This window comes from Oncorhynchus mykiss, chromosome 17 (genome assembly GCF_057628025.1).
Source record: "Oncorhynchus mykiss isolate SJ-2025 chromosome 17, ASM5762802v1, whole genome shotgun sequence".
Lineage (NCBI taxonomy): Eukaryota > Metazoa > Chordata > Actinopteri > Salmoniformes > Salmonidae > Oncorhynchus > Oncorhynchus mykiss.
Genome location: NC_143038.1, coordinates 30,959,886 through 30,977,045, shown reverse-complemented (window position 1 = coordinate 30,977,045; position 17,160 = coordinate 30,959,886). Strand labels below are relative to the sequence as shown.

At 40.6% G+C, this 17,160-nt stretch overlaps 1 protein-coding gene across 3 annotated transcripts; it reads right to left on the bottom strand.

Annotated features, from left to right (window-relative positions):
* Positions 1-279: 279 nt before the first annotated feature.
* On the bottom strand, positions 280-10,027 carry tmem128 (transmembrane protein 128). 3 transcript variants are annotated; one of them, XM_021568630.3, is made up of 5 exons: positions 9,796-10,027; positions 3,669-3,801; positions 3,184-3,345; positions 741-849; positions 280-532 (listed from the first exon to the last, which is right to left on the bottom strand). In XM_021568630.3, exons 1-4 carry the CDS (start codon positions 9,902-9,904, stop codon positions 750-752), a joined length of 504 nt encoding a protein of 167 aa, XP_021424305.1. In that variant the 5' UTR covers positions 9,905-10,027; the 3' UTR covers positions 280-532; positions 741-749. The 3 variants fall into 3 exon arrangements, with proteins under 3 accessions (XP_021424305.1, XP_021424307.1, XP_090061323.1); XM_021568632.3 differs by having other exon boundaries at positions 9,805-10,027; XM_090205197.1 differs by lacking the exon at positions 280-532 and having other exon boundaries at positions 666-849; positions 9,796-10,003.
* Between the last annotated feature and the right edge of the window lie 7,133 nt (positions 10,028-17,160).

Genomic DNA, 17,160 nt, shown 5'->3' with positions numbered 1-17,160 from the left:
TGCAGGTGTAGACCTGTACATTTTTAGTTAGGCCTATAGATTTTCTCAAGGAGATTATAATAACTGATCCCACAACAGTTAGACAACTACAGTATAGCTCATCTTGATGCAACAAAAACCTTAAGGATGAAAGAATGGAGTGGAAGAGTGGAAGAATTTTGTCCACTTAAATGACCTATTAGTCCCACATACAGTATTAAATAAATAGACACTCAAGTTCATATCAATCATTCTGACAGTTAGACTTTTTGCCAACAATACAGGAAAACAAGGTTGACATTAGTTACAAACCATTATTTATTTAGCAGATTTGCCAGGATGTCAGGACACATTTACAATGTTAATAGCACAATGGCTTTGTGACTCAAAAATACACATACGATTCAAAAACATATACAAAAACAATTAAAGCACTTAAAAAGCTTTGGTAACTTATCAAATATAATATATTTACGCAAAAAAAAAACTTTCCTGAACATTATCAATTTGTTAACACGAAAGTCAAACTGTCGTCATTGTTGAGGCTTTAGTACTGTAAATGAAACAAAAATAATTGCACTCAGCAGTAGATACTTAGTTAACTATTATTGGTAGTTATGCAATACAATGATATCAGTTTGAAATGGAGGGAGAAGTATTGGATGGAACAAATATTAACAATACAGTTCACAATACCGATTCTTACACAATCTATATTGTTGATTCATAAGACCATCTTTATTTACATGTTGCTATCTTACCTTAACATCTCACCCAAGCATGGATATGAGCATAACACCACCCATGAACTGGGTAAACAGGAGGATGGGGGTGAGGAACGACCACACAGGCCACAGTGCTATATTTAAACTGGGGAGAAGAAATTTAAAAATGTGCTTGATCAAAATCATTCTTTGATCATCTTTGGAGATATTGTAAAATAGGCTAACAACTTACTAACCAAAAGCATTATGTAGCCAGCTAGTTATGCCATTTGTGTCCATTCACATACAGTGGCTTGCGAAAGTATTCACCCCCCTTGGCATTTTTCCTATTTTGTTGTCTTACAACCTGGAATTAAAATATATTTTTTGGGGGTTTGTTTGATTTGATTTATACAACATGCCTACCACTTTGAAGAAATATATATATTTTCAAAATATTTTTTATTCTGAAACAAAGAAATAACACAAAAAAACAGAAAACTTGAGCGTGCATTACTATTCACCCCTCCCCCCACCCCCAAAAGCCAATACTTTGTAGAGCCACCTTTTGTAGCAATTACAGCTCCACGTCGCTTGGGTTCTGTCTCTAAAAGGTTAGCACATCTAGCCACTGGGATTTTTGCCCAATCTTCAAGGTAAAACTGCTCCAGCTCCTTCCAGTTGGATGGGTTCCGATGGTGTACAACAATCTTTAAGTCATATCACAGATTCTCAATTGGATTGAATTCTGGGCTTTGACTAGGCCATTCCAAGACATTTAAATATTTCCCCTTAAACCACTCGATGGTTGCTTTAGCAGTATGCTTAGGGTCATTGTCCTGCTGAAAGGTGAACCTCCGTTCCAGTTTCACATTTCTGGAAGACTGAAACAGGTTTTCCTCAATAATTTCCCAGTATTTAGCACCATCCATCATTCCTCCAATTCTGACCAGTTTCCCAGTCCCTGCAGATGAAAAACATCCCCACAGCATGATGCTGCCACCACCATTCTTCATTGTGGGGATGATGTTCTTGGGGTGATGCGAGGTGTTGGGTTTGTGCCAGACATAGCGTTTTCCTTGATGTCCAAAAAGCTCAATTTTAGTCTCATATGACCAGAGTATCTTCTTCCATATGTTTGCTTATTTTCTTTGTAAAACAATGTTTTTTTTCTGGCCACTCTTCTGTAAAGCCCAGCTCTGTGGAGTGTACAGCTTAAAGTGGTCCTATGGACAGATACTCCAATCTCCGCTGTGGAGCTTTGCAGCTCCTTCAGGGTTATCTTTGGTCTCTTTGTCGTCTCTCTGATTAATGCCCTCCTTGCCTGGTCCGTGAGTTTTGGTGGGCAGCCCTCTCTTGGCAGGTTTGTTGTGGTGCCATATTCTTTAAATGTTTTAATAATGGATTTAATGGTGCTCCGTGGGATGTTCAAAGTTTCTGATATTTTTTTATAACCCATCCCTGGTCTGTACTTGTACTTCTCCACAACTTTGTCCATGACCTGTTTGGGGAGCTCATTGGTCTTCATGGTGCCGCTTGCTTGGTGGTACCCTTTGTTTAGTGGTGTTGCAGACTATGGGGCCTTTCAGAACAGGTGTATATATACTGATATCATGTGACAGATCATGTGACACTTAGATTGCACACAGGAGGCCTAATTATGTGACTTTGGTTGCACCAGATCTTATTTAGGGGCTTCATAGCAAAAGGGGGTGAATACATAGGCACACACCACTTTTAATTTTTGTATTTTTTGAAACAAGTGATTTTTTTTCCTTTCACTTCACCAATTTGGACCATTTTGTGTATGTCCATTACATGAAATCCAAATAAAAATCAACTTAAATTACAGGTTGTAATTCAACAAAATAGGAAAAACACCAAGGGGATGAATACTTTTGCAAGACACTGTAGATCAATAACAGGGTATGCTTTAATGAATATTAAGGTACTTTTTGCGAAGATTTCAGGAAGGCTGCCGTGCTACAGCAAACAAAGAAAACTAAGGAGGGGTGCTCGACAGCAATGTCAAAAATCCAACAAAAAGGGTTTACCCAAGGAAAAACTTCCAAAAGGACTAATTCTAGGCAGAGACGAGTTGGAGAACAACAAAAAAGAGATTAATTTCTTATTTTCTCACTTTAATCCACTGTTGAGGATAAACAATGGATTAAAATAAGCAAATAAGAAATTAATCTGTCTTTTTTGTAAACCCTTGTTACTTTTTGCAAAGATAAGTGATGGGTTTCCTATAGCCTTCGTAGCTAAAGTAATATGTTATTTCTCTGCAAAACCCCACCACAGGAGAGTAACAATTATACAAATGTATGTTTGACAGTTAATATTCTATGCTTGAACTAATGGAATTTGTAACATAAAGCACCTTGCACTTCTACAAGAGGCGTAAGTTAATGTCGGCAAGAGGGGAAAAAAACACCCTTTATGTTAACACATCCCATGTCAGTTTTGAGGATGTACAATGTAATTGAAAGAGTATTACCTGCATGATGCTGCAATGAAGGCTGCTGTGGTAATAGGGGCAATAGCAGGGTACTCCTGGTCGTAGTCCTTTATGCCCTTGAACCACTCCAGATATACAATACAAAATGTGGCCAAAGATAGGCATATTCCCAGCAGTATCACACCAAGATTGAACCACCAGCTGGAAAACAAAACCCCAAAGCAGCAAATACATGATAGGAACTTCGGTAAATGCAGTCGTCATAATTGCGTTTCTGCAAACATTGAGTATTCAGATAATCTTGCATGAATAAAATGTGCCTAACCAAAAAAAGAACAAATAAGCACAATATTTGGGACTTTTCCAATTACATTGACCAATTCTCAAGTCTGGATCCAGGTTAACAACCCATTTGATTAGCCTACTGATCACAGATGACCCACTGCAAAGACCTACACACACAATTCCTCATCTTTTCAAACTAGCTGGATTGGTTTGCGGACAAAATATTTTTTCAACAACACCTTTTGATATCCTCATTCTCCATGAGGACCCGGAGGAAGTCGAAATAATACGTCAACCCAACAGATGACACAATCCAGAAGACAGAATGGCGGTTGATCCGAGAGAGTGGTTTGGCATCTTTCTCTTCTTGACCTGCAGGTTTGAGACAAAATGCCATGGTCACTGGTAATGAAGTAGGCCTAGATCATCACTTATTCAGTATATTTCTCAAAAGAAACAGCAAAGGCCTACAGTGATCATGTGTAATTGCGCTCACAGTTTAGTGTTTAGAGATTTGTTGAAGGGTGCTACACAATCTAGCTAGGCCTATGCATGATAGTAGGCTGTAGCCTAGGCTATTCAGCATCATTGAGTATAATGCTGAATATTGTCAGTCTGCCAAGGGGTTATAAAAACAGATTGAATTTACAACAGAATATGAGAACAGAAGGTGCCCAATCCGCACCTTTTAAAGGTTCAAGACATTTCAAGATGAAACAGATAGCACGAGGGGCAGTAGGCGATAAGATAACTTTTTGGAAAGCCTATTAATCCCTATAATTTAGCAGTTGATTAAAAGTATCAGAGACAGGAGTTGGCTGGTGAAGTGGACAAGCTGCGAGGTCTGTCCTCAGGTATGAACTCAGTGCACTGGCATTGGAACAAAAATCTCCTCTAGTTGAAAATCCGGCCCACCAAGATGCCGCTGTCTCATACTAGACAGTTCAAATAGCAACTTCAAAGGTAATTTAATAGTATAAAAAATAAGGGAATATTTCACATGAATAATGTGGCACAAAATATCGGCAGCGTAAAAGAATACCATTAACTGGACCATCCAGCCAGCCAATGTTGGGTCTGCTGTTTCTTTTGATGCATATCAGCTTACGCAAGCACTGGGCTGAGTCTTGAGTACAGTCCAGAAGTATAGTCTGAAACTATCATGTTGCTGCAGTGCTGACACAGCATTTGCACAGTCAAAACAATCAAGAATCAGTGGCATGTTGCCCAGTTTGGTCCTGAAGATAAGACAATTGTTCTCTGTTGTCAAATCTGCCTGCTGGACCTCCTGTGTGATGGCACAATGTTGGCTATATTTAAGTGATAATACCTAAAGACGTGGTTTGGAGGATATATTGGGCCGTGTTAGGTTCGAGACAAGGGTTGCAAAATTCTGGGAACTTTCAATAAATTCCCTGGTTTCCAGAAATCCTGGTTGGAGGATTCCGGATTTCTTGCTTATTCCCTTTTGATTCCGTGATCCTCCAACTAGGATTTTGGGAAACCAGGGAATTTATTGAAAGTTCACAGAATTTTGCAAGCCTATTCGAGACAAATACAACGGTTAGAATCATTAAAAACATTATTTTGAATTCATACGATTTCATCCTTCCACAAAGATATAGTCCCGAGGTTGCTACCCAAGCCGTCTGGTCGTTCGTTCGATTAGCATTGTTTCCAGCCAAGGTTTACAGGTTGTTCAATTGATTGGCAGGTTGCTATGGAAAACAAAAATGGTTGCTATGGAGCAGGGGTTGGAACCAAAATTATTTTCCAATCGTTTCGAACCACTATCCGACCAGCATAATAAAGGCCTGAACTGGTTCGAACCAGAAAAGTACCCGTTTATATCGTTCCTTTCCGTTCCTTTTTTAAACCTGTGAAAATCGACCGTTTTTACATTTAACTCATTAATTTACTCCACCAATCAATCAATGCAGATAGAGCAGCTTTCTATGGACCAGTTAAACTAGTTGTTTACATGCTTGACGAACAGACAAGTGTAGTGTGAGATACAACTGAAATTTTGCAGGGTGGGGAGAGAGCAAGATAGGGGGTGGACATGGAGGAGGCTTGGCATCATAATATGAGGTGCATTATGTGTTTAGTATATTAGTAGGCCTATCATTACGTCAACAAATGACATAATTATATGCCAACTAGATTCCTAGCTAGCTACGGACAAGCGGTTAATATTGTAACGACCCTGGGTTTATAAGCGCGGAAATCGACTCTGAGCATGATTTTGCGGCACAGTCAATAGCGCGCTGGACTTTGGACTAGAAGGTTGAGGGTTCGAGGCCTGATCCCTGCCGTTTCATTACACTGGTGTCAGAAGTGATCGGACCTTGCATCCACGACAGTGCGTGTGCTTGGCCGGTGAGAGTGTTCCTATAAGACGTAGAGTCGCAAGCTAGCGCGAGGACGCGCTCTTCGAAAGGAGTGAGTAGTGTAACGACCCTGACTTTATAAGCGCGGAAATCGACTCTGCTGCTTGAGCATGCTTTTGCGGCACAGTCGATAGCGCGCCGGATCTCGGGCTAGAAGGTCGAGGGTTCGAGACCTGCTCCATGCTGTTTCATTACAATATGGAGGAACTTTGAACATCCGAGAGTTGTCTCAACACCAATGCTAGCTCAACGCCCCTGGACCAGAGCAAGCTAACATGCTTGTGGGTGCAGTGGCACCAGAATTTAAAACACATCTTGTTAATAAATCCAATGTGACACGTCATAACTTCAGCATCCTTAACTAGCATAGAAACTAGCTGGCAGGCAAACAATAGAAGGAGAAGTTTCTGAGTGACAGAGTGAGTGCTTTGCATAGGCGCTTTGAAGGCATTTTTTGTAGGGACTCAAAAAAATGCTAGGAATGTAAAATAACATTATTAACCTAATATCATGCCTTTAAAATAATGGTTCTGTTCCGGAACACTAGCGATCGCTTTCGTTCCCAGTTCAGTTCCTCAAATTGTTATTTTCCGGTTTTCTGTTCTGTTCCCATAGCTGGTTCCAACACCCACTACCGAGGCTCTTCTCCCTTTGCTAGCTAGCCAACTACACAGCTAACAATCACTTCAAATTGAAGCTGGAAAGAACGCAACTACTGCATATAGTTTAGTTTTACCTGTTTTTCTATTGACATTTTTTTAATATATACATTACAATTATTCTGAATAACACAATTTCACAATGTTTTCTGAAAGAAAAACATGTCTTTATCAATCACTTCTATAGTATAGTTCAGATTAAATCATTTGTTGTGATCAACAAATAACAAAGGAAGAAATGCAGAGAACAGGGTAAAGCAATTTTACCAGTTCTATTTAGATTGTCATTTTGGAGACACCTATTGGAAACACGTGTCAACTGCTCTCAAAAAGGTTGGTCTAGTTTTTAGGCTTTGCGGGTGGATTTTGAGTGGTCATTGGCCTGCAAATTTTAGAAATCTATGCAGGGTTGCCATGTTTGTGGTTTTCCTGAAATTGGGCTACTTTGAAAACGATGTAGCAGGTGATAATCTATTGGTCGGGTTTTTGGGCCACTTCTAAATTGGCCAGAGGCCAACATGGCATTTCTCTTAAAAAAAAATGTACACTGCTCAAAAAAATAAAAGGGAACACTAAAATAACACATCCTAGATCTGAATGAATGAAATATTCTTATTAAATACTTTTTTCTTTACATAGTTGAATGTGCTGACAACAAAATCACACAAAAATGATCAATGGAAATCAAATTTATCAACCCATGGAGGTCTGGATTTGGAGTCACACTCAAAATTAAAGTGGAAAACCACACTACAGGCTGATCCAACTTTGATGTAATGTCCTTAAAACAAGTCAAAATTAGGCTCAGTAGTGTGTGTGGCCTCCACGTGCCTGTATGACCTCCCTACAACGCCTGGGCATGCTCCTGATGAGGTGGCGGATGGTCTCCTGAGGGATCTCCTCCCAGACCTGGACTAAAGCATCCGCCAACTCCTGGACAGTCTGTGGTGCAAAGTGGCGTTGGTGGATGGAGCGAGACATGATGTACCAGATGTGCTCAATTGGATTCAGGTCTGGGGAACGGGCGGGCCAAGGGGTCTGAGGATCTCATCTCGGTACCTAATGGCAGTCAGGCTACCTCTGGCGAGCACATGGAGGGCTGTGCGGCCCCCCAAAGAAATGCCACACCATGACTGACCCACCGCCAAACCGGTCATGCTGGAGGATGTTGCAGGCAGCAGAACGTTCTCCACGGCGTCTCCAGACTGTCATGTCTGTCACATGTGCTCAGTGTGAACCTGCTTTCATTTGTGAAGAGCACAGGGCGCCAGTGGCGAATTTGCCAATCTTGGTGTTCTCTGGCAAATAAAAAACGTCCTGCACGGTGTTGGGCTGTAAGCACAACTCCCACCTGTGGATGTCGGGCCCTCATACCACCCTCATGGAGTCTGTTTCTGACCATTTGAGCAGACACATGCACATTTGTGGCCTGCTGGAGGGCATTTTGCAGGGCTCTGGCAGTGCTCCTCCTGCTCCTCCTTGCACAAAGGCGGAGGTAGCGGTCCTGCTGCTGGGTTGTTGCCCTCCTACGGCCTCCTCCACGTCTCCTGATGTACTGGCCTGTCTCCTGGTAGCGCCTCCATGCTCTGGACACTACGCTGACAGACACAGCAAACCTTGCCACAGCTCGCATTGATGTGCCATCCTGGATGAGCTGCACTACCTGAGCCACTTGTGTGGGTTGTAGACTCCGTCTCATACTACCACTAGAGTGAAAGCACCGCCAGCATTCAAAAGTGACCAAAACATCAGCCAGGAAGCATAGGAACTGAGAAGTGGTCTGTGGTCCCCACCTGCAGAACCACTCCTTTATTGGGTGTGTCTTGCTAATTGCCTATAATTTCCACCTGTTTTCTATTTCATTTGCACAACAGCATGTGAAATGTATTGTCAATCAGTGTTGCTTCCTAAGTGGACAGTTTGATTTCACAGAAGTGTGATTGACTTGGAGTTACATTGTGTTGTTTAAGTGTTCCCTTTATTTTTTTGAGCAGTATATATATATTACTGTTACCTGCTGCTGCCATGAGTGAGTGAGAGAATTGTGGGGAGGGCCGGGGAGGTGTGTGAGTGTTGAGAGCACTGGTTGAGAGAGTGCTGCAGCAGAGGCAGCACACCCACACGTTTTACCAGTTGTAGGTAGGCTAATTAGATTGGTAATTATGGAGACATCCCTTTTCTATAAAACATATTAACGCACTAGAACTGCTATAATGGCGACAAAGCATGGAAAACGACTTTAGGTGCACTAGAGCTCTTTAGATAAATTCTCTCAAAAGGTGGTTTAAAGTAAATTACATTCTGATGTCGACTTTTCTTATGGATAACAGAATCAAGCAAAGGGTTTTACTCGTGCTCAGTTCTAGGGTCTGGAGTGCTGCGTGAGTGGAAATTTTAAATGGAAGTTATGGAACTGCCTAACATGCTTCTGTTATGGGGGAAAAGTCCACCATGAAAATGACATTAAATGTGGAGAATGATAGGGTATATTTGCATCTGTTGGCCATCACGTAGGATATTAATTTATATGCCATTGTAGGATACTGTAGCCTACCATTTGATACAATAAATATATTGAAATGACGATATCACTGAAGCCATTGCAAATCAATTTGTGCCACTTGTGTAGCCTACCTGGAGCTGGCAAATTGATTTTAATAAATAGCCTATTACTCAGTTTGTTGTTGTAGGCTTGTGTTATTATGCAATTATTAATGGCCATGTTTAATTCATTAAATTGAAAGTTATCAATTGTGATCATGTTCACAGCTCTATCACAAATGTATCATTGAGGATATTTCCCTGAAATTATATGTTTGCCTACCAGGGGCTGTAGGTTACCTGCATCTAGCTCAGCAAACTATGGCAAAATGTAATTGCAATTAGAAACACAGATTTTAGTCAGTAGCATATGCCTATTGAAATAAGTAAATCTCGCAAATAGGCCATTTATAACAGTAGTCTTAACATCTGGCCATTTATAACGGGTTGTAGTGTTAAGATCTGGTACATAACAGCAGCCCATGTACCACGGGAATGACTTATTTTTGTATTGTTTTAATTACGTTGTGAAACAGTTTATAATAGCAATAAGGTAACTCAGGGGTTTGTGGTAACGTTATATGGCCAATATATTATTTGGCCATATTCCACACCTCCTCGGTGTAATAGCAATTGGAAATAGGGAAGTTGAATATGATAGGCAATGAAACAGTCCAAATAAGTTATTTACGACTCATTCATTGATTTGTTACTTCTTGAAACTGTCGTCTGTGCTAGCTGCTAACGTTAGCTACGAGGGTATTTTAATGGCTTACATGACTTACTCTTTTCGTTGCGGTCACCTGCTGAAACCCCTTGCATAAGAAGTTCAGCATCTTTCTTGAATCTATTTCGCAGATTTACGAAATCACTACCAGCAAGCATGTTTGATATCAGGCTGTTTGTCTTGTTTGACTGGCTAGCTTTGGCTAACGCTTCCTGTTCGCAGGTTTGCAGGTGACGTTTATTTAATGCGACCGTGCTAGCAAGGGGAAATCAAAGAATATAGGCGCGTTCCTTTTCCCAAGTTTTCCTGAAGCATGCAAACTGTTACAATTTTGGTGTTATAAGCAGTGGTTTAAAGTACTTATGTAAAAAATAATTGAAAGTACTATTTACTACTATTTTTGGCTATCTGTACTTTACTATTTATATTTTTGACAACTTTTACTTCACTACATTCCTAAAGAGAATGATGTACTTTTTACTCCATACACCAAGAGAACATCCCTGGTCATCCCTACTGCCTCTGATCTGGCAGACTCACTAAACACATGCTTTAAAGGTTGTCTGAGTGTTGGAGCATACCCTTGGTTATCCGTTTTTTTTTAGAATGGTGCCGTCTGGTTTGCTTAATATAAGGAATTTAAAATTATTTATACTTTTACTTTTGATACTTAAGTATATTTTAGCAATTACATTTACCTTTGATACTTAAGTATATGTAAAACCAACAATGCGCTAACAATGTGCTAACATCTAAAAAATAAAACTACACCTCAGGTCTCATGCCTTTGATGTATAGCGGACATGCTGAGCATACACCTTATCAGATGGACCCAAAGTCTTCTCTGGACATCATTCGGAAACAATCAAATGAGCACCTTTCCACTGAAGAGATATGGTTGCAGCCTGGAGCAAAACAATATACCATCCTTGCGTTTTTGTTAGAGCTGGTAAGCAGAAAGCTAACTAAGATAATTAGCTTTTTGACGGACTGTAGCACAGACTAGTTTGCGTGGTTGGCGTGATGTGAAATGTTGTAGTTACATTTCTCTTTTTTAGTTTAGTTTATTAATTTGACCGTTTTAAAAAACAAGAACACATAAAACTTTAAAAAGTCATACATGTACATGAAAAAATCATTGAGCATAACACACAATAAAGTCTGGGACTTATTTCCATTGTGGTCCTCTTGAGACAATATGGCTAGACAACTCGAACAAAGTATGGCAGTGAAATAATAAAACAAAAACAGAGAAGAAGAACATCTACAGTTGAAGTCAGAAGTTTACATACGCCAAATACATTTAAATTCAGTTTTTCACAATTCCTGACATTTAATCCTCGTAAAAATGACCTGTCTTAGGTCAGTTAGGATCACCACTTTATTTTAAGAATTTGAAATGTCAGAATAATAGTAGTGAGAACGATTTATTTCAGCATTATTTCTTTCATCACATTCCCAGTGGGTCAGAAGTTTACATACATTCAGTTAGTATTTGGTAGCACTGCCTTTAAATTGTTTAAATTGGGTCAAATGTTTTGGGTAGCCTTCCACAACCTTCCCACAATAAATTGGGTGAATTTTGACCCATTCCTCCTGGCAGAGCTGGTGTAACTGAGTCAGGTTTGTTGGCCTCCTTGCTCGCACACACTTTTTCGGTTCTGCCCACAAATTTCTATAGGATTGAGGTCAGGGCTTTGTGATGGCCACTCCAATACCTTGACTTTGTTGTCTTTAGGCCATTTTGCCACAACTTTGGAAGTATCTTGCAGTCATTGTTTACATTGTTTACGACTCATTCATTGATTTGTCATGTACAAAATGGCTTCCAACACTCTACTCAGCAAACTGGATGCAGTCTATCACAGTGCCATCCGTTTTGTCACTAAAGCACCTTATACCACCCACCACTGCGACTTGTATGCTCTAGTCGGCTGGCCCTCGCTACATATTCATCGCCAGACCCACTGGCTCCAGGTCATCTACAAGTCCATGCTAGGTAAAGCTCCGTCTTATCTCAGCTCACTGGTCACGATGGCAACACCCATCCATAGCACGCGCTCCAGCAGGTGTATCTCACTGATCATCCCTAAAGCCAACACCTCATTTGGCCGCCTTTCGTTCCAGTACTCTGCTGCCTGTGACTGGAACGAATTGCAAAAATCGCTGAAGTTGGAGACTTTTATCTCCCTCACCAACTTCAAACATCAGCTATCTGAGCAGCTAACCGATCGCTGCAGCTGTACATAGTCTATTGGTAAATAGCCCACCCATTTTCACCTACCTCATCCCCATACTGTTTTTATTTATTTACTTTTCTGCTCTTTTGCACACCAATATCTCTACCTGTACATGACCATCTGATCATTTATCACTCCAGTGTTAATCTGCAAAATTGTAATTATTCGCCTACCTCCTCATGCCTTTTGCACACATTGTATATAGACTCCCCCTTTGTTTTCTACTGTGTTATTGACTTGTTAATTGTTTACTCCATGTGTAACTCTGTGTTGTCTGCTCATACTGCTATGCTTTATCTTGGCCAGGTCGCAGTTGCAAATGAGAACTTGTTCTCAACTAGCCTACCTGGTTAAATAAAGGTGAAATAAAAAAATTAAAAAAATTGTCCATTTGGAAGACCCATTTGCAACCAAGCTTTAACTTTAACTGATGTCTTGAGATGTTGCTTCAATATATCCACATGATTGTCCTTCCTCATGGTGCCATCTATTTTGTGAAGTGCACCAGTCCCTCCTGCAGCAAAGCACCCCACAACATGATGCTGCCACCCCCGTGCTTCACGGTTGGGATGGTGTTCTTCGGCTTGCAAGCCTCCCCCTTTTTCCTTCAAACATAACTATGGTCATTATGGCAAAACAGTTGTATTTTTGTTTCATCATTTATGGCGGTTTTGGAGCAGTGGCTTCTTCCTTGCTGAGCGGCCTTTCAGGTTATGTCGATAAAGGACTCGTTTTACCGTGGATATAGATACTTTTGTACCTGTTTCCTCCAGCATCTTCACAAGGTCCTTTGCATGTTTTTCTGAGATTGATTTGCACTTTTCGCACCAAAGTACGTTCATCTCTAGGAGACAGAACGCGTCTCCTTCCTGAGTGGTATGATGGCTGTGTGGTCCCATGGTGTTTATACTTGCGTACTATTGTTTGTACAGATGAACGTGGTACCTTTAGGCATTTGGAAATTGCTCCCAAGGATGAACCAGAGGTCTACAGAGGTTAATGTATTCTGATTTTCCCATGATGTCAAGCAAAGAGGCACTGAGTTTGAAGGTAGGGCTTGAAATACATCCACAGGTACACCTCCAATTAACTCAAATTATGTCAATTAGCCTATGAGAAGCTTCTAAAGCCATGACATCAATTTCTGGAATTTTCCAAGCTGTTTAAATGCACAGCCAACTTAGTGTATGTAAACTTCTGAACCACTGGAATTGTGATACAGTGAATTGTAAGTGAAATAATATGTCTGTAGACAATTTTTGTAAAAATGATCTGTGTCATGCACAAAGTAGATGTCCTAACCGACTTGCCAAAACTATAGTTTGTTAACAAGAAATGTGTGGTGTGGTTGAAAAACAAGTTTTAATGACTTCAACCTAAGTGTATGTAAACTTCAGACTTCAACTGTATCTCATCATTCCAGTTACATCATAGGGGTTATTCACATGGGCACAGAAGACATCAAACATATTTTTACTTTATTTTTAAAGCTGCCCAGAGAGGAAGTTGTTTTTATGGGCAGAGGCAACTCATTCCATTCTGAGGCTCCAGTATACAAGAAAGTACCTTTCCCAGCATTACTCCTGAACCTGTATATCAGCAACACCTGATCTGGTGCTGTGATTGTGTGCATCCCTAACATGAGGAAAGTAATCACTTCGATATCTGGGCGCAGAACCATAAATACTCCTGTAAATCAAACCTAGTCGAATCTGGGACACCCTAGCCTCAACAGGCAGCCAGTTTACTTCCTGAAAGCAGCTCCTGCCTATGTGAGTACGTAGACTCACCTTCAATACTACCCTGATCAGCTTATTCTGGGGAATCTGGAGCTTCCCCTTAATACATTTAGTTAAGCCCCCAAACCAGGAAGTACTAGCATAGTCAAAATGGCATTGAAAGAGGTCAGTAGCTAGCACTTTAATGGAGTCATTATCAAGCAGCTTGGACTTTCTAGCCAAAAACTTAGTCCTGGCAATAACCTTTCCTAGCACTTTATTGGCCATGCTCACACCACCCAAGCTTCCATCAAGGATACATCCCAAGTAGCTTACAGAGGTTTTAGTAGTCAGCACCTCACCCTCTAACTCCACTCTGATTTCAGACGACGTACACAATTTAGGTCTGGATCCAAAAATAACTGCTTCAGTTTTCCCTAAGTGCAGAGATATCTTATTATCTCCAAGCCATTGGCTAATGTTAGTAAGCTCTGTGCTAAGTATGCTCTCCAACATAGTTTTACTTTTGTGAGACACCAAAAGTGTAGAGTGTATCCGCATAAAGAAAAATACGGCAAGAACAGCATCTTTCATATCATTAATATACAATAAAAACAGCAGAGGCCCAAGCCCGCTCCCCTGCGGAACGCCACAACTCTTTGGTTTTGCCTGAGACAGTGAACCATTAACCTCTACTACTTGCTCCCTTCCTGATAAATAGGACTTTACCCAGCCTAGAGGGATACTGCTTAACCCCAGTGCCTCCAGTCTGGACATTAGGAGACAGTGGTTAACTGTATCAAAGGCCTTCTGTAGGTCAAGCAGTACCATTCCACAGATTTCCCTCATCAATCTCTTTCCTGATGAAGTCAGTCAAGTAAAGTAGACGCGAATCAGTGGAGTATGTTTTTCTAAAACCCGACCGAAAATCATACATTAGACCCTGTTTGTTAACATATTCATACATTTGCTCATGTACAACTCTTTCCAGGAGCTTTGATGTTACACAGAGGATAGAGACAGGCCTATAATTCCCAGGGTCAGACTTTATCCCCTTATATAGAGGTATAACTTTAGCTTATTTCATGTCCCTGGGAAAGGTACAGTGCCTTGCGAAAGTATTCGGCCCCCTTGAACTTTGCGACCTTTTGCCACATTTCAGGCTTCAAACATAAAGATATGAAACTGTATTTTTTTGTGAAGAATCAACAACAAGTGGGACACAATCATGAAGTGGAACGACATTTATTGGATATTTCAAACTTTTTTAACAAATCAAAAACTGAAAAATTGGGTGTGCAAAATTATTCAGCCCCTTTACTTCCAGTGTAGCAAACTCTCTCCAGAAGTTCAGTGAGGATCTCTGAATGATCCAATGTTGACCTAAATGACTAATGATGATAAATACAATCCACCTGTGTGTAATCAAGTCTCCGTATAAATGCACCTGCACTGTGATAGTCTCAGAGGTCCGTTAAAAGCGCAGAGAGCATCATGAAGAACAAGGAACACACCAGGCAGGTCCGAGATACTGTTGTGAAGAAGTTTAAAGCCGGATTTGGATACAAAAAGATTTCCCAAGCTTTAAACATCCCAAGGAGCACTGTGCAAGCGATAATATTGAAATGGAAGGAGTATCAGACCACTGCAAATCTACCAAGACCTGGCCGTCCCTCTAAACTTTCAGCTCATACAAGGAGAAGACTGATCAGAGGTGCAGCCAAGAGGCCCATGATCACTCTGGATGAACTGCAGAGATCTACAGCTGAGGTGGGAGACTCTGTCCATAGGACAACAATCAGTCGTATATTGCACAAATCTGGCCTTTATGGAAGAGTGGCAAGAAGAAAGCCATTTCTTAAAGATATCCATAAAAAGTGTCGTTTAAAGTTTGCCACAAGCCACCTGGGAGACACACCAAACATGGGTCAGATGAAACCAAAATTTAACTTTTTGGCAACAATGCAAAACGTTATGTTTGGCCTAAAAGCAACACAGCTGAACACACCATTCCCACTGTCAAACATGGTGGTGGCAGCATCATGGTTTGGGCCTGCTTTTCTTCAGCAGGGACAGGAAAGATGGTTAAAATTGATGGGAAGATGGATGGAGCCAAATACAGGACCATTCTGGAAGAAAACCTGATGGAGTCTGCAAAAGACCTGAGACTGGGACGGAGATTTGTCTTCCAACAAGACAATGATCCAAAACATAAAGCAAAATCTACAATGGAATGGTTCAAATATAAACATATCCAGGTTTTAGAATGGTCAAGTCAAAGTCCAGACCTGAATCCAATCGAGAATCTGTGGAAAGAACTGAAAACTGCTGTTCACAAATGCTCTCCATCCAACCTCACTGAGCTCGAGCTGTTTTGCAAGGAGGAATGGGAAAAAATGTCAGTCTCTCGATGTGCAAAACTGATAGAGACATACCCCAAGCGACTTACAGCTGTAATCGCAGCAAAAGGTGGCGCTACAAAGTATTAACTTAAGGGGGCTGAATAATTTTGCACTCCCAATTTTTCAGTTTTTGATTTGTTAAAAAAGTTTGAAATATCCAATAAATGTCGTTCCACTTCATGATTGTGTCCCACTTGTTGTTGATTCTTCACAAAAAAATACAGTTTTATATCTTTATATCTTTATCTTGTTCAAGAGAGAGATTAACGATATGCGTAATACAAGAGCCAATTTGCTCAGCAGAATCTATAAGAAACCGTGCAGGAATATTATCCAGGCCTGTGGCTTTGGAGCATTTAAGCTCTGCAAGCATACAGACTATTTTGGCTGTTTCTACCTTTGCAAAAGAAAAAGAGTTTGGCTGAACCCCTAACTCTACATAATACTTCTTGACTTGGTTGCTTCCATACAGACCAGAACTGGTGGGCAGCTTGCTAACCAGGTTGCTGGCAACAGAAGTAAAAAAAATAGTTGAATTAATTGGCAACCTCTGCTTTTTCATATACCATCTCCCCCTTGATGTTCAGTCCAATACTGTTTAGTTTGTTTTTGGTAGTACTACTACAGCCTAGTTCCATAAACGATTTCCAAAGCTTTTTAGGGTAATTTTTCTCAATTATTTTCTCAACAAAGTAACCCCTCTTAGCCTCATCCATCCTGCTCTGTGCTTAATTTCTGTGATGTTTATATAGGACAAAATCATGCTGCTCTTGAGAGTTCTTCAATTTTTAAAGGCCTTATTCCTTGCTTGGATAGATTCTAGAATCTCATGATTAAACCAAGTGCTAGATCTCTGCTTTACCCTGAACCGTCTAATGGGAGCCATCACATTCACCACATCAAAGAATCTACATTTAAATACTTCCCAGGCACTGTCTACCCCTACACTATCTAGCACAGGTGACCAGTCAATTTTACCCACTTCCTCCCTAAACTTTTCAACACAGTATTTTTTGAGTCCTCTGAGTCTAACGATTTTGTGACACTTAAATAT